This window comes from Telopea speciosissima, chromosome 2 (assembly GCF_018873765.1).
Source record: "Telopea speciosissima isolate NSW1024214 ecotype Mountain lineage chromosome 2, Tspe_v1, whole genome shotgun sequence".
NCBI classification, from domain to species: domain Eukaryota; kingdom Viridiplantae; phylum Streptophyta; class Magnoliopsida; order Proteales; family Proteaceae; genus Telopea; species Telopea speciosissima.
The window spans coordinates 8,364,117-8,385,038 of NC_057917.1; the positions used below are offsets into that span (position 1 = coordinate 8,364,117).

At 37.5% G+C, this 20,922-nt stretch overlaps 2 protein-coding genes across 4 annotated transcripts; one reads left to right on the forward strand and one right to left on the reverse strand.

Annotated features, from left to right (window-relative positions):
- Positions 1-625: 625 nt before the first annotated feature.
- On the reverse strand, positions 626-20,095 carry LOC122652451 (protein disulfide isomerase-like 5-1). 3 transcript variants are annotated; one of them, XM_043846194.1, is made up of 5 exons: positions 19,906-20,095; positions 18,504-18,562; positions 18,229-18,404; positions 14,741-14,845; positions 626-636 (listed from the first exon to the last, which is right to left on the reverse strand). In XM_043846194.1, the coding sequence occupies exons 1-4, from the start codon at positions 20,011-20,013 to the stop codon at positions 14,751-14,753; spliced, it is 438 nt and encodes a 145-aa protein (XP_043702129.1). In that variant the 5' UTR covers positions 20,014-20,095; the 3' UTR covers positions 626-636; positions 14,741-14,750. The 3 variants fall into 3 exon arrangements, with proteins under 3 accessions (XP_043702129.1, XP_043702126.1, XP_043702128.1); XM_043846191.1 differs by lacking the exon at positions 626-636 and adding an exon at positions 14,159-14,498 and having other exon boundaries at positions 14,745-14,845; XM_043846193.1 differs by lacking the exon at positions 626-636 and adding an exon at positions 14,435-14,498.
- LOC122652450 (elongation factor 1-alpha) lies at positions 1,783-4,537 on the forward strand. Its single transcript, XM_043846190.1, has 3 exons — positions 1,783-1,924; positions 2,683-3,158; positions 3,269-4,537. Exons 2-3 carry the CDS (start codon positions 2,697-2,699, stop codon positions 4,148-4,150), a joined length of 1,344 nt encoding a protein of 447 aa, XP_043702125.1. The 5' UTR covers positions 1,783-1,924; positions 2,683-2,696; the 3' UTR covers positions 4,151-4,537.
- Positions 20,096-20,922: the final 827 nt, after the last annotated feature.

Here is a 20,922-nt window from a genome sequence, read left to right on the forward strand (position 1 = left end):
TCAACAATAGCTGGTTCAAGAAAGGGAATATCATCTGCACCATCCCTGACTTGGCCCCTAGGGAAGAGGCTAACCCATGATCGCTGTGAATCCATCCTCACGTCACCATTGCCGAGGCTAGGGGGAGGGGGTGCAACATCATGGGCCACCGGGCCAGTATCGCCGGTGGCCATGAACACACTTTGAAAGTATAAAGAGAGCAAGGTAGAAAACTATAGAGACCAGAGCGAAAAACTCAAGAAGTCGGTGATCGCTTTTTTCCAACGTAGCCCGGGACCGTTCAATCTATCATGGGGATTTTTTTTTCCACAAAAGCTTAACTAGGTTTTGGGGAATGGGAAAAGTTTTTTCAAACTTAACCATCGGATGAGAACATTACATGTGGCGTTCATTTGGTCGGAATGAGACGAATAGGACGGTGTCAGAATAGGAGAAGATAAAAATTTGGGGTAATTACTGTTACTACCCTACACTTAGCCTATATTTATTAAAACTACCCTATCTTAAACTTTTTTTCAGAAACTACCCTACTTTTAAACTTTTACATCTCCTTCTACCCTCATGTTTTTAAATACCCAGATTGCCCTTCCTTTTCACCTATTAACCTGCAAATCTATTTAACCTACCATTCTTCTTCTATTTTTACTCTTTTGTCATTAAATATTAAAAATGAAAGCACCCACCAGCTTCTTCTCTCTCCCTTTTTTTTCTTTTTTTTCTTTTTGTTTTTTCTTCAATATTTCTATTTAATTAATTTTTTATTCAATATGTAATCCTTATCGTCCTTCTTCGAATAGATCGATCTGATCCTCATTGTGATCTAGTTCTTCTCCGTCATCTTCGTTAATAAAAAACAAAAAATACGGAAAGGCAAATTGAATAAAAAGAGGAAGAGAGAAAAGAAGCGGGGTGCTTTGAAGAGAGTCCATCTGTTCCATGGTTTTAGTTCACGATATCGGAACGAGTATCGGTAACCTGCAATACTGATACGATACAGATATGGTATCAGCCTCGATTGATTGTATCGAATAAAATGACCCCTGAATCTCCTTAATAAATGAGTATTCTGACCATTTTACCCCTTGTCTGTACTGTGCTACCGATACAGTATCAACACGGTATTGGTGACTAGCAAAATCGATATGTATCGCGATACGATACCGATACTTAGAACCATGATCTATTCGAAGAAGAACTTTGAGAATGAAATGTTGAATAAAAACTTAATTAAATAGAAAAATTGAAGAAAAAAAAAAAAGGAATGGAGTTAAAAAAGGGGGAGAGAAGAAGTGGGTATGGCTTTCATTTTTTACTATTTAATGATAAAAATAGTAAAAAATAGAAGAAGATTGGTAGGTTAAATGGATTAGCATGTTACTAGGTGAAAAAGAAGGGCAATCTGGGTATTTCAAAGCATAAGGGTAGAAGGAGCTGTAAAAGTTTAAAAGCAGGGTAGTTTTTGAAAAAAAGTTTAAATTAGGGCAATTTTAGGAAATATAGGTTAAGTGTAGGATAGTGATAGTAATTACCCCTAAAAATCCCAAATTTTCACACTAGGGTTTTAGAGGGGGCTTCTCTACGAAACCCCATGAGCGAGAAATTAAAGTTCCGCCGCACGGGAAGTGAGAGAAAACACGACTTGAAGGTCAAGTTAGGGCATCTAAAATGACATGCCAAGGAATATCCATCATTCGATATAAATCAACGGTTGAGATACAATTTATTTTGCCCATTGGATCTAAAAATCCGACGGTGTATAGAGAAACCCTAAACGCATCTGGGTTTGTGAAAAACCTTTTAAGTCGAGGAGCCTCTCGTTTCTCATCCTCTTTCTTTGCCCAAACTTTCCTTCCGTTGGTGAGAGCTCTTAGCGAGGCGATCTCTTCTGCTCCGCTGCTGCTAAGGTTTGTTCTCGGTTAACTCTTCTGTTCTCTTAGGTTATTGGAATGTTAATTGTAATCTTTGTTCTTTGATTCATTACTGGGAGGTTTTCTGAACATGGAAACTAGAGATCTGCTTTCAAAAATCTCTTTCGATCTTTCTGTCTTGTGTCTGCGTTGTTGGAATTTGATCTCTTCTGTTTGATTTATGTTTATTAGTCTCTGCATATTTCATTCCATTGATTTAGATGTTCTTAATCCGTTTTGTTCTTTCAATTATGTTTTTTGTTAGGGATTTTAGGACTGCGCATCTCTTTTTTTCGTTTTTTATTTACTCACTTTATTTCAATTCCGATTATGTTCTTCGTTTCATGATGTTGCCATGTTGAATCCTCTTGTGGTTTTAATATTGTAGTTTCGTTTACGTGAATGTATCCCTGCATTAGGAGCATCAGTTTCTCCAGTACATGATTCTTTCTGTTTAAGAACTGTGTTTTTGCTTCGACATGGTTCGGATCTGGATAGCGATAATCCGCATCGCTTGGATATTGCTATTTGGCATTTGAAATCTGAAAATCTTTTTATCGAAATAGGCCTATCTTTTACGATGCATCTACATATGAATTTATCTCCGATTTAATAGATCTGAATATCTGCTCGCATTAGCAATATCAATTGTTAATATCACCCTATTTTTGTTTCTTTGTCTTGATATCTGTTTGTCAATTTGTTTGCATGCGTTTCGCCCTCTGTGATTGACTTGTTGTCTCTATGTTACCCACTTCGCAGCTACTTGCCGTTCTTTAACAGTTCATAATGGGTAAGGAAAAGGTTCACATCAACATTGTGGTCATTGGCCACGTCGACTCTGGAAAGTCGACCACCACCGGTCATCTTATCTACAAGCTTGGAGGAATTGACAAGCGTGTGATCGAGAGGTTCGAGAAGGAAGCTGCTGAGATGAACAAAAGGTCATTCAAGTACGCCTGGGTGCTTGACAAGTTGAAGGCCGAGCGTGAACGTGGTATCACCATCGACATTGCCCTATGGAAGTTCGAAACTACCAAGTACTACTGCACTGTGATCGATGCTCCTGGGCATCGTGACTTTATCAAAAACATGATCACAGGTACCTCTCAGGCTGACTGTGCCGTCCTTATCATCGATTCCACCACTGGTGGTTTCGAAGCTGGTATTTCCAAGGACGGTCAGACCCGTGAGCATGCCTTGCTTGCTTTCACTCTTGGTGTCAAGCAGATGATCTGTTGCTGTAACAAGGTGAAATATTCCTCCTCCATTATGCCCATCTGTATTGTGAATGATTTGTCTTCTAAATAATTGGGATTCTTACCGTGTTTGCGTTTTTGTTGTTTCCTCGTGTTGCACAGATGGATGCAACGACACCGAAATACTCAAAGGCAAGGTACGATGAAATCGTGAAGGAAGTGTCTTCTTACCTGAAGAAGGTTGGTTACAACCCTGATAAAATCCCTTTCGTTCCCATCTCTGGGTTTGAAGGAGACAACATGATTGACAGATCCACCAACCTCGACTGGTACAAGGGCCCAACTCTCCTTGACGCCCTTGACTTGATCTCTGAGCCCAAAAGGCCTTCAGACAAGCCCCTCCGTCTCCCACTTCAGGATGTCTACAAGATTGGTGGTATTGGTACCGTGCCCGTGGGTCGTGTGGAGACTGGTGTGATCAAGCCCGGTATGGTTGTGACCTTCGGTCCCACTGGACTGACTACTGAAGTCAAGTCCGTTGAGATGCACCACGAGGCTCTTCTGGAAGCCCTCCCCGGTGACAACGTTGGTTTCAACGTTAAGAATGTTGCAGTGAAAGATCTCAAGCGTGGTTTTGTTGCTTCTGACTCAAAGAACGACCCAGCCAGGGAGGCAGCCAACTTCACCTCCCAGGTCATCATCATGAACCACCCAGGCCAGATCGGAAATGGATATGCCCCTGTTCTTGATTGCCACACCTCTCACATTGCTGTCAAGTTTGCTGAGATTCTCACCAAGATTGACAGGCGATCTGGTAAGGAGCTTGAGAAGGAGCCTAAGTTCTTGAAGAACGGTGATGCTGGTTTCGTGAAGATGATTGCAACCAAGCCCATGGTTGTGGAAACCTTCTCTGAGTACCCACCACTTGGTCGTTTCGCTGTGAGGGACATGCGTCAGACTGTTGCCGTTGGTGTTATCAAGAGTGTTGAGAAGAAGGACCCCAGTGGTGCCAAGGTCACCAAGTCTGCTGCAAAGAAAAAGTAAAATATGAGCCCAAGAAGAGGTATGGTTTTAGTTGTAATAGTGGTAGAGTCTTAGAGGTGTCTGGTGATTACTCTATTTTTAGTACTCTTCAGTTTTGGTCTTCAGGTTTTTACAAAGTATCTGGTAGTTTTTGTCACAGTATAATAGCTTCGCTCTTGAGCATGGGGGAGTTGAGCAGTCGGAATCAAAACTGGGTGCTTGACAGGAGGTGGCATAGTTTCCGGATTCGGTGTTTTGTTTTTATATTTTCTTGAGATGAATTTCAATTTTAGTTTCTATATGTAGAGAATTTTCGAATTTGATGATGAACAATGTGTTTCAATTTATAATTTTGGAATTTTCGTACTCTGGTTTATTATTTGGATTATCTTATATTCTCTGATCCATATAATTCCCTGATTATTTACTGGGTTTATTTTATCCCTATTATATAATTCCCTGATTAGTTACTGGGTTTATTTTATCCCTATTATATTTAGTAATCTTTTGAAATTCAATAAAAAATTATGATTGATTTTTTTTTCACAGAAATTTATAGAAGTAATTCACATGTTAAAAAATGGTTTCTTAATCATTTCTATTATTCGCGCACCATTGAAATGATAGAATTAGACGAGATATTATTGTATGATTTCTATTTTTGGAATTTAATTGGTTTGATTTTGTTTGTGATATAGAAATCAAATAGAATAAGAAAAGGAATTTTGCCAAAAAAAAAAAAAGAAGAAAAAGAATAGGAATTCTGAATTAGCCGATGAGTTTCATTTTTTAAATGGATTTTAATCTTGCTTTTTTATGAGCATCAGCAAGACATAGCAGTCTTTTCATGTTTAAAATTTAAGGTTGTTTTCTCTGTTGTAGCGTGTACCCTGCATGGGCAGTGATAATCCCCTAATTTATATCATGGCGATGGGGAGCCCATTTTGCCCCATCACCATGCCGCTGACACCCACCCCCTATCATCACTACTACTGTAACTATGTATTCCACCAACAAATCATCTCTACTCAATCCAGTACATGTCGCATCTTACCCCACTGCCTTCACATCCACTATAGGTACACCATTATTATCGTTGGAAGTTCCTAAATCTCATCGTTCTTCTGCAAATCCTTAACGCCCCTTTCTCTTATGATTGTATGTCCATCAACCACCCTCTACGAACAATAATAGAGGTAGTAGAGATGCTCTCATTGTCAGGAATTTGCGTTGTAATTGAATTCATATTTGAAAATTGGTATTAGAAACTATCTGAACTCTAAAGCCCATATCGATATTTCAAATTTGTTAAACAAAATTAATTTCAAATGTTTTTGATCGATTGTGTATTTTAATAAGAAATTGTTATTGCAAAAACAACACTTTCTGGTCACAGGAGAGTGAAATTAACTCTCCCCCTCTCCTCCCAAAAAAAAAATGTAAAATCCCATTCATGTTATGTCCGTACCCGTGTTACCAACAATGGTCATAAATGTTCATGTTCTTATGTCAACTGCACACCATTCAAATCTCCGTCAACAGATTCTCCCTTGGAAAGTTGTCTCTTAAACATCTATGTAATTTCAGATTATCATATTTCAACATTAATCCCAGTAGGGGGTAGTGGATCAACCTTTTACCATCCCATCTTTTTGAATTTTCGTTTCCCATTTTCTCGACCTCAATGCAGACAGTGAGACTACAGCTAATCCTTTCATATTCTTGACTTTACTCTCAAGACAACAGCTACTTTTTTCATAATCTCTACTCTTTGATAGGGATGACATTTGTATTCTATTTGTGTACGTATTTGAAAAATATTTTTTTGGAAATCATTTGAATCTGTTTGAAAGCTAATTGGAATTGGATACAAAATACTGTTATAATCGTTTTGTATGTATTCATCCCTAAAAAGGCCCTTTTACATCTTTAAATAAAATGCGTAGGGTAATACTTGGTTTCAGAAATGGGATAAGTTGCTCAGGATGACCCAATTTTTTTACATGTGGCAGATTAGATGGGGTTCAAATATTGTGGAGGGTGAACTTCAAGAAGGTCTCAGTCTACTGGACGAGTTTCAATTTAAATGGAGTTTGAATATATGATTATGAGAGGGTGTATGGGTATACTATCGAATGCATGCTGATTATATGATTGCAGGGAAGAAGAACTGTCTGGTTGCGTGGCCCTTGTACCAAGACACAGCCCCTCTCCCTGAAATGATCGTCTTACTCCTTACAAATGAAAAATCCCTCTGATCGATGCTTTAGTATGTCCCCCTCATTGGCCATAGATGTTGGGGCCACGTGATTAGACAGTGTACTTCCCATTTGGAGTTAGATTAACACAACAAATTATCTATCCAAAGGTTAAAATTGCTACATCATTCCATTACGTGGCTAAAATTGGTGGGTCACCCCAATAAACTTATTAGGTCAGCCTGCCTAATGCATTTTTTGCCTTAACAAAGTTAGACAAATCTCACTGTTGTTTTTTTTGTTGGAAATGAACAAATTTGTTAATATTTTTTTTTTTGAAATTTAGAAAAGATGCATTAAATAGAAAATAAAAATATAACATCTCTATCCACATGTAATATGCACCGCGTCTCCCCGTTGGTACTGCAGAGGATCCTGGTCCAAATAACTTATTCAAAAGAGTTTTGATATCCAAACAACATTATTCCATGACCATTGGCACGATCCTTTGTTAATCCACAATTTAAGATCTCGCTTCATCATTTCGCTTCTGTTTCCTGTGGACAACTGGACAACCCCTATACAAGTAGCCATAAATTCAAGTTGAAAATAATAATAGATGCCCAACAGCTTTCGTCACAAACAGTAGTCACACTACCAGATTGTGTTAAGCTCATCCGTAATAGGCATAGGAGGATCTATTGGCGTAGAAGCCACATGATCATTCAAACGATATTTACTCATGTTTTTAGTTAAACAATCCATCTATTTATGTTACTGAGGACTTATTTGGATTAGGACGGTTTTGAGAGATCAAACATTGGTTCTTATTCGTCCAAAGAAAATAACATGTGATTCCAAAGCTGCAATTAAGAAGGTTTTATCAAAAATAAGGAATGGGTCAGGGGACTTCTCGATGCATCGATGGATCGAAGATTGGAGTTCCTTTTCTCACCATGCCAAGAAGTTTTAAGGATTCATCTTCTCTTTGTGCTTTTATTTGCTGGTTTTTGAGGATTGCTCGTAATGAGTTGCTGTTTGCTCGCCATAATAAGTGGTTTTCCAAAGAGGTTATTGAAGTGGCGCAATGGACATGGTCCGAGTTCCTTAACAATCTACTTATTCGAGGTTCGGTGGCTATGGCTTCTCATTCTGCTGCTTACCCCGTCTTTCTTTAAGTTAAATTGTGATGCATCTATCTTACCAAAGGAAAATCGTGATGGGTTTGGGATATCTAATTAGAGATCATGTGGGGAGGTGTATCGCGGTAGTTTTAGAGCCTTGTTCTCAAGGTAACGTCCTTGTGGGGGAAGCCTTAGTAGTAAGGCATGGGCTGTTGGAGGCTATATCTGAAGGCATTGATAATCTTATTGTTGAATGCGATAATCATGAATTGGTGGTGGTGCTTCGTTCTGAGTCAGCTAACTCTCCTTTCAAGATACAATCTATTGTATTGGATATTCTGTACCTTGAGAGTTATTTTGAGTCTTGTAATTTTTAATTAATTCCAGAAGCTGCTAATGTTGTAGCAGACGCTCTTGCTAGGAGGGCCTTATCCATTAGGATTTCAAGAGTTGGACATCTTGGCCTCTATCCGATCCCTATTTATCTGAGCATTTTTTTTTTTTTTTGATGAAAATAAAACTTATATTAAAAGGAAGGAAAATTACACAGATTTATACATAAAAGGAGACACATCACACCACTAGAAACCAATTTTAGTAAAGTTATCAGATACTTTAGCAAGCTCAAATTAGTTATGTATAAGGTTCTATGGGATTAGGTTTAAGTTACTAGAACTAAACATATCAGAGAGTTTTTATTGCCACACCAAATTTACTTTAAAGTTATATTTTCTTGCTTATTCTTCCATCTTTGGATGATTTCAAAAGTATCCGCTTCCATGTCATCATGAATTGTCATTCTACCTGCATCTGTTAGAATTCTTTGTTTATCTATTAGACGGTAAAATGTCCACTTGACTATTTTAAGTTCGGGATAAAAAAGTCCTGCGACCAGTAAACCAAGTATTCTACTTTGATGTTATCTGAGCATTTTGCTCCAGATTCCAATTGGGTTTCCAGCTCTTCGGAATAAATTTATTTTCAACCCACCACTCACACCCCCCCTCCCCCCTAAAAAAAAAAAAAACCAAAAGAGGTATACAAGATAACACCTATAGAGAATACGTTCGGCCCATATATGCTTAAAAAAGGACATAATGACAGAAATAAGTGCCAACCACTTTCTTTGTTCTGTAAACAAAGACAGCAGGTATTATTCAAAAAAAAAAAAAAAAAAAAAACACTCAGATTCTTTTTGGTGGCAATGCCCCTATTCAATAATTTCCATATAAAAACCTGAAATTTGGGAAGAACTTTTTGTTTTCTAGATTAATAGCCACAAGGAGTTCCACCAAATAGAAGTTTTTTCACTTGGGAAAAGAAATGATACCAGAGAGACATTCCAATTCCTATTAGTGATGACTTCTGAAACTCTTTGAAAAGATGGAATCAAATTAAACACTTTTGATAAAGAATGATGTCTCCAACAAGGGATCCATTGATCTCCTAGATATTAACATGATTTTCAGTTCCAATTGTTCAACAAGTCATATTTCTTAAGGTTGGTAGCAGATTCAATATACTATTCCAAACCCAAGATCTTCTCTTGGGCCTAGTGTTAGAGCTAAGCAAATTGAAATTAGGAAAATACTTCGCCTCAAGAACTCTTCCCCAAAGAATATTTGGGTTTCTAGAAGCCCTTGAACAAATAAGGAGGGATTTATTAGCACTGTTTATACATAATCCCAAGAAGTTCTCAAACAAAAGAAGAATACCCTAAATGCTATCAGTGTCCTCTAGGTTTGCTCAACAAAAGATGAAGGTATCATCTACAAAAAACAAACGAGTAATCTCCGAAGCTCACCTAGATATTTTGATGCCACAGAAAAGATTAAGAGGTTCTTGTAGATACTCAACAATCTTGACAGACCTTCCATGGTAAGGATAAAAAGATAAGGACTAAGAGGGCATCCTTGGCGGATCCCTATAAAAGACTCAAAAAAATTAAAGGCTCCCCCCCCCCTCTTTTAAGTTTGATAAAAAAATTGTCCCGAAGAAATAAGATAACTAATAAGATTGCACCAATGATTTGCAAAATTCAAAAATGGCTCAAATAAACACCTATTCATGTTCGTCATAAGCCTTAGACATGTTGAGTCTTATAGCCACACTTCCCTATTTTCTATTACACTGTCTCCTATAGTGAAAAATCTCATGAGCAACAATTATGATATTAGAAATCTGACTTCCTTTAATAAAAGCATATTAGAATGTTGAAATGAGCCAAAAGTTTTGAGATATTTTTATAAGCAACTGTGCAGGACTGACTGATCTAAAGTCTTCGGGAGTAAATGAGTTTTCTTTTTTAAGTTGTTATTATCTTCTATTTTGGTCACCAAAAAAACTAGACAATGAAGAAAAAATATTGCTTTTGATCTAAATGGATCTATCATCCCCTCCAATTTATTTCCCCTATTCTGGTCGGGCCAAATAAATTGCCATACTATTGCAACTATGGAGGACTTCGCACGTGTTGACAGGAGCCCTAAGTCATAATGTTGAATGTATAACGGTGACTTTTGAATGTTTAATGTCGCCATCACACGTAAGCTGATTAAAGCAACATTTCAATTACAGTGATGCCCATGTTGTGCAAAGTATGTGTATATATTACCGGGCATGATAGCTACTCTTACCGAGCTCCCTTCTCATACCGACCAGTGTTTTCTTAGCAGAGGAAAAGACATGAAAGAGCTCAGTCAAGGAAATGAAAAAGAAAATTTGAAATGAGATTTATGGATAAATCAAATTGAATCTTAAAAATCAGAATCATTGGAGAACCATCCGATGCCCAATTTTGAGTTCTCAAACCCTATTGTTATGGATACAACTTGGTGATACTCGTAACTAATCTCATTTTATTGGTCCAAAAAGCTCTTATAAATTTTGAGAAAATGACAATCCCATGTGAAATCCTCCACCATTTTGTTTTGGTAATTTTCAAAATAGAAAAGCATAAACTAAATATGGGAGAGGAGGGTTCTTTAAACAAGCCGCATAGGGGTGTATTATTGAGTTGTGACAAAACGGTATGACCATAGGAGGACAGCAAAGTCATTTCATGTGAGGAGAGTGATAGATGGCAGAAATTTTTTTTTTTTCCATATTAAATAGTTTAGGAACTTGTCCTCGGGGCTAGAGGTGTCAAAGGGTCAATTCGGCCCAATTTCTATTTGAGAATAAGTGAGACCAAAATCAATCATTAAAGAAGTTCGGTTTTCAGTCGGTTTCGATTTATTTAAATATTTTAATATCAGGTTAATATCGGTTTAGATCAATTTGTTTTCGGGCTTGAACCACAATAAAATCTTACATTCATAACCTAGAATGACAAAAGATTCAGTAAAAACACTTTAAATCATATTTCTTTTTTTTATTTTCGGTAATTTCAAGTCAAACAAATAAACAACCACTGATAGAGATTGATTTGATGTGTTAATATTGTAATAGAAACAAAGAGGAATAAATTGTAAAAGAAGAAGTAGAGTTAGGTTCTGTTCGTTTGTGTAAGCATCTCTTTCCTCGGTCGATTCGTTTGCTCATTTAGTGTATGATTCTTATCCAATTGCTTCTATAGATCAGTCTTATGAGACGAATTCGGCTGGAGATAGGCATTCGGATTCCTTACTTGGGGCTGATGAGCTGGGCTGAGTGTTTGCCCAATCATGTGAAGAAAGCCGGAGTGCGTTAGTGCGCACTTCTGTTTCTTCGCTTCTTCGCCTTTAGATAACAAAAAGTGTCCGCCCCTTAGGTCGCCAAACTACGACGAGAGTTTCGCCTTTTGAAGCGCTAGTAGCATAGGGCGATCGGGCCAAGCCATGACCTCCTTTTCTCTTGCGCACAAACACACTTTATGGCCCAGGCTTCCACCTAACGCCCTTGAGTGTGCCTTCTCTCCTGCCTAATCTCTCCCCCAACCAGCGGTGTAATGCGGATCTGTCCTGACGCGTTGCAGCCCTATAGGGCACCTTCACTTGCTCCTCCACTTGTTGGGTCTCGGACTGTCGTTTGCTTGAGTGCCCCAGCAAGAAAAGGCCTACTGCTATATAAAGACGATCTATATCTCATGGAATTCCAATAATTTCTCCCGCTCTTTCCTCTCAACCGTTGGCTTCCTCATCTTCATCAACACCGTTCACACTTGATGCACCCGCCTCACAACAAAGAAGGCAGTTTATGGACTCAGGCATGCCCTTAAGTATTGTACTATCTAAACTGCTTAAGGAAGGGTGCATGGGTGTACCCTCAACTCCTGTGTTGGCGTGAGGGGATTTGGGAATCATAGGCGGTGGATTACCAATGGAACCCCTTTCCTTTCACATCTATGTAACAAGGCCCTTTTTTTCTTCAGTGAGTTGCAAGAGGGGATCATTTTTGGGGGATAGGTAAGGAAATCAGACTCTGGGAGGAATTCAGGATCGGTCATCGAGCAGGTAGGGAGTTGGAAGCGGACTCTGCCCACCTTGAATCAATGAATCAGTTTCCTGTGAAAGGTTTCATTAACGCTAATCCATGTCGAGTAGACCTTGTCGTTGTGAGAATGCTTAATTTATAAATTTAGGGAGGGACTTATGTCGCCACAAGCAGAGACTTTTTCTTGAAAAAACCATAGAAGGAACAAATGATCCCCTCTCTCGCCACCAGTGGCTTCCCAGACTTATCTCTATCGTTCCATCAACTAGTCTCCAAGAGGATCACAGGCACCCAAATAACTTACAAACAAGATGGTTGGCTTCCCAAGACGTTATTACTTCGGATAGAAAAGGAAATCAACAAATATTCCATTTTTACAATAGATATAGGCAAAGCTTTGAAGAAGGATCTGTTATGAAAGTCTTAGACAAAGAAAGTTGTAAGGGAAGATAACTAATATCCTAGTCAATGGATAACTAGAGTTTGTAGTTAAATCATTGTAAGGGAAAAATAACTAATATTGAAATCTTTTTTTGGTAAAATAACTAATATTGAAATCAATGGATAACATATCAGTGTTTTGATGTGTTACTATTGTAATAGGAATAAAGAGGAATAAATTGTAAAAACACTTTAAATCATATTTCCAAGTCAAACAAGTAAACAACCATGAATATACATTGATTTGATGTGTTTATATTGTAATAGTGAGGAAAGATTCAGTAAAAACACTTTAAATCATATTTCCAAGTCAAACAAGTAAACAACCACTAATAGAGCTTGATTTGATGTGTTAATATTTTAATAGGAATAAAGAGGAATAAATTATAAGGGAAGATAACTAATATCTTAATCAATGGATAACTACAGTCTCTAATAGGGGTACAAGTTTGGCTCTGCCGGCCCAAACCCGCCTTGGCCTGAACAGGGCTTGGGCTGAGATATTGGCTCTGAGGACAGGTTAGGCCTAGGAATTTCAGGCCCTGAGTTAGGGTCGGATCAGGCCAGGGTTGAAACCTTGGGTTAAGCCTAACCCGGCCCGACCTTGTTTTAAATTATACTATAAAATATATATTGATATAATATATTATATATGAAGACAATAAGTGATATAATGCAAGGGACTTGGGAAGAGAATTTAGAGAATACAAGAGAGTTTGAAAGAATGGAACTTGTATTGCACTAGTAAGCTTTGAGTATAAGGCTTGAATGCTCACTTGCTTGGTGCCTTGGCCAAATGAGGTCATCTCTATTCATAGGCAACCAAGAACCCAAAGAATACCCAAGATATTTACAAGTGTCCTCCATCTAATGGTGGAAAACTTTCTAGCCTAAGAGACTAGAACCTTCCTACCTCCTTTGTGGAGAATTCTAGCTACTTGGAAAACTCTAGAAGTTTCCTCCTTCCTTAGCTATTTACAAGGCTTCTTTGAAAATTTCCTTGACCATCCTTCCTTCTAGAGGTTCTAAAACATATCTAGACTCCCTTCTAGTGTAGAAAGTTCTAGGCCATGGACTTGGTCTTAGCCCAATGTCCAAGTCCATGGGCTTGCAAGTTAGGCCCGTGGGCCTTTGTTGGGCAGGTCGTGATATGCTGCCCCCTTGTGCTTACATTCACTGCTATGACGATTCCAACTACAGATCCTGATGATAATTCTTATCCAGTTGTACCCATATTTTTTGATCTTGATATTCCCATTGCTCAACGAAATGGTACTCGTAGCTGTACCCAACATTCTATTTCTAACTTTGCTTCTTACTCTGGGTTGTCTTCCCCATATCATTCCTTTTTATCTACTGTTGAGTCTCATCCTCTTCCCAAGTCTGTGGCGGAGGCATTATCTAGTCCTGGTTGAAGGACAGCTATGTAGGAAGAATTATCGGCTTTAGATGTGAATCAGACTTGGGAAAGACGACTATTGGTTGTACATGGGTGTATGCAGTGAAGGTTAATCCTGATGGTTCTCTTGCTTGTTTGAAAGCGAGACTTGTGGCAAAGGGTTATGCTCAGGTGTATGGTGTTGATTATTTAGACACTTTCTCTCCTATTGCCAAGCTTGCTTCCGTTCGTATTTTGATATCTTTTGCTGCCTCCCATCATTGGCCTTTATTTCAGCTAGATGTCAATAATGCCTTTTTGAATGGTACGTTGCAAGAAGAGGTGTATATGGGCAACCTCCCGGGTTTGTTGCTCAAGGGGAGTCTGATATGGTTTGTCGATTAAGAAGGTCTTTGTATGGGCTGAAACAGTCCCCTAGTTTCAGATGATATGTATGTGTTGGACAAGTACAAGATTAAATCTTGAAATGGAGCTAGTTTCTACAGATATGTATTAAAATGGGCAAGCTTAAAAACAGAAATTTCAGAAAATACCAGGTGCTACTACAAGAAAACTGGGCAAGCACAAAAAATAGACTCGATGAGTCAGTCCGCGAGTCAAAAAAATACAAGTAACATTTAAAGATGAGCATTGAACTCTCTGCTGGTGCTGGAACATAACCCCTCTCTAACAGTATGTTGCTTACAAACTGGTCGAGTTCAGTCTGGTCCCTCCTCTCGTGCATCCAGATTAAAGTAGTCAATCTGCAATTGCAATACTGGATTGCAGGCACTCTTTGGGTCCACCAGGAATGCCTAATATGGCAATAATAAGAAAAAGAGAGAGCCCTAAGAGTTTGTTTAAATGATGCTTAATGTGAAACCTCCAGCCCCATGCTGCTGGAGTTCAAAATTCAAATCTTCAATATGATAACAAAGAATACTCAACACGAAAGAGATCTTACAGCGAACACCTCCAGTCCCATGCTGCTCCAGTTCAAAGTTCGAAATCTTCAATATGCTAGAAAAGGGAAATTCAGCAAGAAAGAGATCTTAACTTACATATCATCACAACTCTTCATCATTATCAAGCTGTGCTTTTGCTGCTGCTTTCTCTGCTTCTTCTAACACAAATGTTTTGAGAGACTCAACATCCCTAGGGCCTAATGAGATGCAGTAAAAGAAAGTGAGGTTCATTATTAGAGGCCAATTATACAAAGATGAAAGACTTACATCCAAGTTTTCTTTGAAATGCAATCTAGCACTGAATTCAAATCCACAGATTCAGAGCCCAAATATATGTTTAAGAACACACACACTCAACACATACATATAATATTATATTGAGGTGTATAAGCACAATTTTTTCTGTCGATTCAGATTCCAAAAATTTAGGGAAAATGTAGAAAAAAATGGAAGCAAAGCATAAAATGAGAAGGAAAAAGTAGTTTTGAGTCTCTTTCTCACAGAGAGAGAGAGAGAGAGAGAGAGAGAGAGAATTCGTTGAAACATAGTGACCTAAGCAGAGATGAATGGCAGAACCGCATCATGTAGCCAACGGAAATTTGTTGGCATACAATTTAACTTTGGAATGCACACACACCAAAATTATTTCCTGAAGATAAAGTGATGCAGTTAAAATTGTTCAATTGGGCTAATCAAGACTCGGATGACTTTATTTTGACCCATGGTTGGATTCTATGGATCTTGGGCTTATTATTTTTGGGTTTATTGATGTAACATACTTCTTTTATAAGCCGATATTTGGAGTCTTAATTCTGTATACGGGATCAATTATATGGATAAGATTGTGTGGATCTCATGTGCTGTTAAGTAGTCAAGTTAGTTTAATCTAAAAAAGTCCTTTTAAGTTGAGTGTTTTATGTTAGTGTAAGTTAGTTTAAACTTTTTAGGAGGTTAGAGTCATTAGCGGAGACAACTACTGTTTTATTATTATTATTATTATTGTTGTTTTTTTTTGTGTCTTTATATATGTAACCAACCCACCCTTTCTTCTTCTTCTTTCAGTGCTGGTTATCTTCTGCAACCAGGTGCTTTCACTCTTCAATCTTATTCTTTTGTTCTTCTCTCTTGATTCTCTATTTTCTGTCTCCTCATGTGTTCTTCAATTCAATTGCATTATTCTGTTGGATTGAGATTCTTGCCTGTACTGTTGATTGAATCCTACTGCATTCCTTTTCTGATTGCTGTGCTACGATATCTCTGAGTACTAATTTCGAATACTTCATAAAATCCAATCTTGGCCATCGATTTCAGTTTTCCTTCTCTGACTAGGATTTCTGAAATCTTCCAAATCCGAAATCTAATTTAAATTCTGGTTGCTAATTTGATCATTGATTGGAATTTTTAAGTGATTTCTGTTTCAAGATTCAAACTTGATTCAGTTCTTCTAGATTCCTTGTTGAACTCTGCTTTCTAGTTTTTGAATTCTTGAACTGAAATTTCTGGAATCTGATTCTAATCTTTGTTTGGCCTAATAATACTGCTATTCTCAGCCTTTCAATTGAACTGTTATGATCCCTATTTGTTGGGATTAAAATCTGGTTCTGTGATACTGTTCTTGAGAGTCATAACATCAGTAGTTATGATGCCTATCTTTTTAAATTAAAAGATAATACAAATAAATCTTATTACTCAAGAACTATCCCGTGTGAGTCCCATCATAATACAATAATCCCATATTAAAAAAAAAAGAGCCATTTTGACAAATCAAAGATTAAGAATCTGGACAAGAGTCGGTACCAAACCTTGTGATATGTTTCTACATTTAAAAGACTTTTCTTATAATAGACTAGTTTAGCAGGTCCCTGGAAATGCTAAAGATAATATGCTCTGAAAAAATGCCTCATGGCATGCCCACAACCACAACAAGAAGAAAATTTATTAGAAAGTACAGAAAAGAAAGACCAATAACAGAGATTACATCAATAAAAAACAAGAAGGTCTATGTATAAAAGCACCACCAAAAAGCAGATACCACCTAGAAGCCCAAAACCATGACAAGGCCGAACCTCTTCATTAGTGAACTATATATTAAGGGGGGAGAATCTGGAACTCAGACAGTTTGCAACAAATCTGATATGTTACCATATATAGCACATACAGCTTAGAAATAGTGTACAAGCTTGGTTGACAAATTGATAGTATGAGACACATTATGGCCTATCAACAGTATAGCTGAAATGTGACAAGTAAATAAAGTTATGATGATGGAGAGTATCATCTGTCTGATAAATACATCAGAAACCTTGATTGCTGACAAATTAGAAGGTAGACATGGAAACAGCTAAGCCTGGCTCTAGAGATGGATTTTCAGAAGAGATGCCATGATGTGGGATGCAACTGAATAATTAGAACCAACACAGGAAGCAGGAAGTTGGATTACAATCCAGCAATTGAAACACTTCTTGTCCATAGGACAGACAATATCACCAATTTGTAATTTCTAATGAATAACTACAAATTCAAATTTCAACATGAGAAAACCATAACTAGTTATGTGGGGTGTAGTTCCAAAATTCTTGATAGGATAATTAGAGTTCAACTTCAACCCAATAGAACAGACACACTGCTAGCTGTCCAAAGGGCCCAAAATTATAGGATCTTGAGCTATGGCTTGAAAATTATTTAAAGTAGGATTTGTCAGGTTTTATTGCAGGAAGTAATTCCAGTAATGTAATGAAGAGTCTGGGGAAGGCTGACGGGGGGAAATTAGGCTTTACTTTGATTGGACTAAAGAATCCAACCAACTAGAGTTTTATGATGAGATTTCATCAGGTCTAGTCCAAGAACAGAAAAAGAATGAAAGGGGGAAGGGGTGGGAGGATACCTAAGATTATCCCCATTTTTTCTAATAAGGAGAGGTTTCCCTATCAGGTGAAATAAGTTTTTCATAAATTCCCTTCGATGAAACAAGAAGCAAGACAACTTAAGAAAACCAACTTAAACTGTCACACCATTAGACTAATAGAACTGCTGGCAACCCTATACCCGAAGAACGGTACAAATAATTAGCCAGAACCTACACCAGCTAGCATTATTGATTTTCGACCATAAGGACAGGGTGAGAGTCTTTCAAAGCTTTAATAACCTTACTGAAAGTATCTCCCTTGGGGCAAGGATAGAACTTTAAGTTTTACATGTTTCTTCTTCCTAAGAGGAAGTAATTTATCGCTTAAACCTCGCATGCACAAACACCCTCAACACATACATACCACCCCGAAAAAAAGGAGATCCTTGAACCATGTCATTATTACCAACACGATAATTTTAAGAGGACACTAAAGAACTGACTCAGGTTAATCAAATGCAAATTATGGAATCAGTTGTCAGATTTTGTCTCCTCATTGGAGTTCACATATATGAAGAAGAGGACTCATTTTCAAATAAGAACGAAGAAAGACAAATTCATTCATAAAGCAAGATCATCAGTACATCATCAATTTTATATAATTGGTTCCTACTGAAACTAAAGAGGAAACTAATAAGCTGACCACCTTGCATCCAAATACAGTTAAAAAATTACCCTGATATTTTGCTACTTCTTCTCCATCATAAAAGACCTTGAATGTAGGATACGAATGGATGTCAACTTTGGTACACACAGGTTTGCTTGTAGAGCAGTCAACGTGTCCTATCTCTATTTCATCATCCCCTTCCATCACTCTTCCTAGGTCCTCCCACAGTGAACCCAAGTTCTTACTGAAACCAAATTGCTATGATCAGTAGTCAAAACAGTATAAATAAATATTATACTCTATTTTGGATGTTGTAAGCAATTAAAAAAAATGGATTACTTACCAATGTTTACACCATGGAACACAGAATTGCACAAACCACACAATATCCTTCTCCTTCACCTAAATGGCATACAATGGCGCATTTTCATTAATTAGAGAGTAGCATCAAAGGAAGCTGCAAAAACATGGAAACCGACAAGTTCATAATGCCAAAAGGAACATTATGCTTATAACATATCCTATTGGAAACACTAGTGACATGTGATTATGATTTTCTTGAACTTTTCAGTGAGTAACAAAACCTAAAAGAATTGAATATGAACATTCCTTACCTGTATCAAGCCCAAATTAACAATGAAAAAAAGTCCCCAACAATGGAATTAATTCTCGTACCAGTGTTTCAAGGGGCTGCCCAAGATTTGAGCTATCTAGAGTGTTTTTTTTATGGGAAAAGAAAATATATATTAAACTAAAGATAGAAGAGTTTGTACAATATTGTCCTTAAGGAGAAGATGTTTCTTCCTGATAAATACATAGTTTGTTAAAAAAGTAAATAAGTCTAGGACGTGGCAGTCCGTAATGCAAGTCATAGGAAGATGCTTCAATTCTTGGTTGGCTTTGAGCAGCATGGTGAGCAGTGGCCACGACCTCACTGCAGCAGTTGGGTTCTTTACCATATCTACAAACTCCTTTGAAGTACACCATACTTCCTTGATTTGGAATCCATTAACATGCTCGAAATCCTGGAGCATACCAAATAGTTCTGACTCCAAAAAATTGTTTATCTGGAGTGTTTAAGCATGTCGAAGAACCTATTCAAATTAAAAGAGGTTTGCAAATTGACAAGATTAAATTGCACTGTTTGGGTGACCACAGTATATGGAATTAAATTCTTGCATCAATTATATCTATAAGCTGCCCAACACTTGAACTATATATACTCATATAGGTTGTAGAACCCTTTAAACTCAGAATGAGTTATAACACGAGAAAAATTGAATAGCACAGTTCTGGATGAACCCAATCTACGGGATCAAATTCCCACATCAATGGTTCCAAGTGGCTGCCTAGCATTTGAACTATCAAGAATACTCAAGCAGATCGTAGAACCTATTTAACCCCAAATTGATTCTAAAATTGACGGAACTGAATCGCACTGTTTCCAATGATCCCCATCGACACCAAACAGTGGGTCAATCGGGTAGTAGAACCGATTCCATTCAGAAATCTAATCTTCACTAACCAGAAATAAATCTACGATTGAAAGTACTGAGGCCAACAAAAAATAAAATTGCGAAACACCAATTCAGAAGCACAGGTAACAAATTAAAGAGCAAAAACGACTATCTGAATGCAAAACCCTAAATTTTATAGGAGATAAGAAATGAATAGATCTCTCATCTCAATTGAACAAAAAAATTGGATGAACAAGAGAAGAAAAAGAACTCGAGCTCAGATTTTACCTTGTCGGAGAAGGTATCCGCCGTTAGGGTTATAACTTCAGCCCTCGTAGTTGTAAAAGCACAGAGTGGTAGAAGAACAAGAGAGATGAGAAGCAGACTGCCTTTCATGACGGTCACCTAAGTCTCTCTGTTTCTCGTCTACAGTTTTTCCAGTTAGAAGTTACGATCGCCGATCTCTTCTTCGATATACCTCATCAGTTACGTAAGAGTTTCCATTCAAACGATCCAACAAAAGGAGTCCTGTTTTAAGGGTGCGTTTGGATGACCAGTTTATTTTTCTGCAACATAAACTAATCACTTGAAATTTTGACCTAGGGGCAGGGTTTTAGTGCACAGTATGCAACAAAGAGAAAGTGTCTTGTTTTAAGGGTACGTTTGGATGACCAGTCCATTTTCTGCAACATTGACTAATCAATTGAAATTTTGCCGTAGGACAGGGTTTTAGGGATCTTTATCCTCTCAAGTGTGTTGCACTGTCCCTTCACTTATGCATTAAAATTCATCCTCTTAATCTCATGGCCAATATCCACAGCCATATTGGTCGTTATCGAAATCAATACAATATCGATATGGATTGATAAAAATTAAAAAAATATTCCTTTTTTAATTGATACCACCAATTTGTATCTGTATCAATTATGATCGATTCAATATGAATTGACCGATATGATTGATCCACTATTAATATCTAAACATGTGCCTAGGGGAATCCTTTAGGTAGGTTCAAGGATGCAAAACTTGGAAGTCTAGATGATTCTATCGGTTTTCTCTCTCGATTAGTTGGAATTTGCTGGAATCAAGCAGATTCTACCCTAACCGTCGGGATGATTAATGAATTGGTTGCTCCGGATTGGCTAGAATCAAGATCTCCCCCCCCCCCCACCATTCCTATCTTCAATCTGGATTTTGGATACGTGTAGTTACATGTTAAATTTGGTGACCTAATACAATCATATGATTAATAGATTGAGTTTTTTTCCCCTTTAATTTTCTTAACAATCTATTAAAATTGATTTT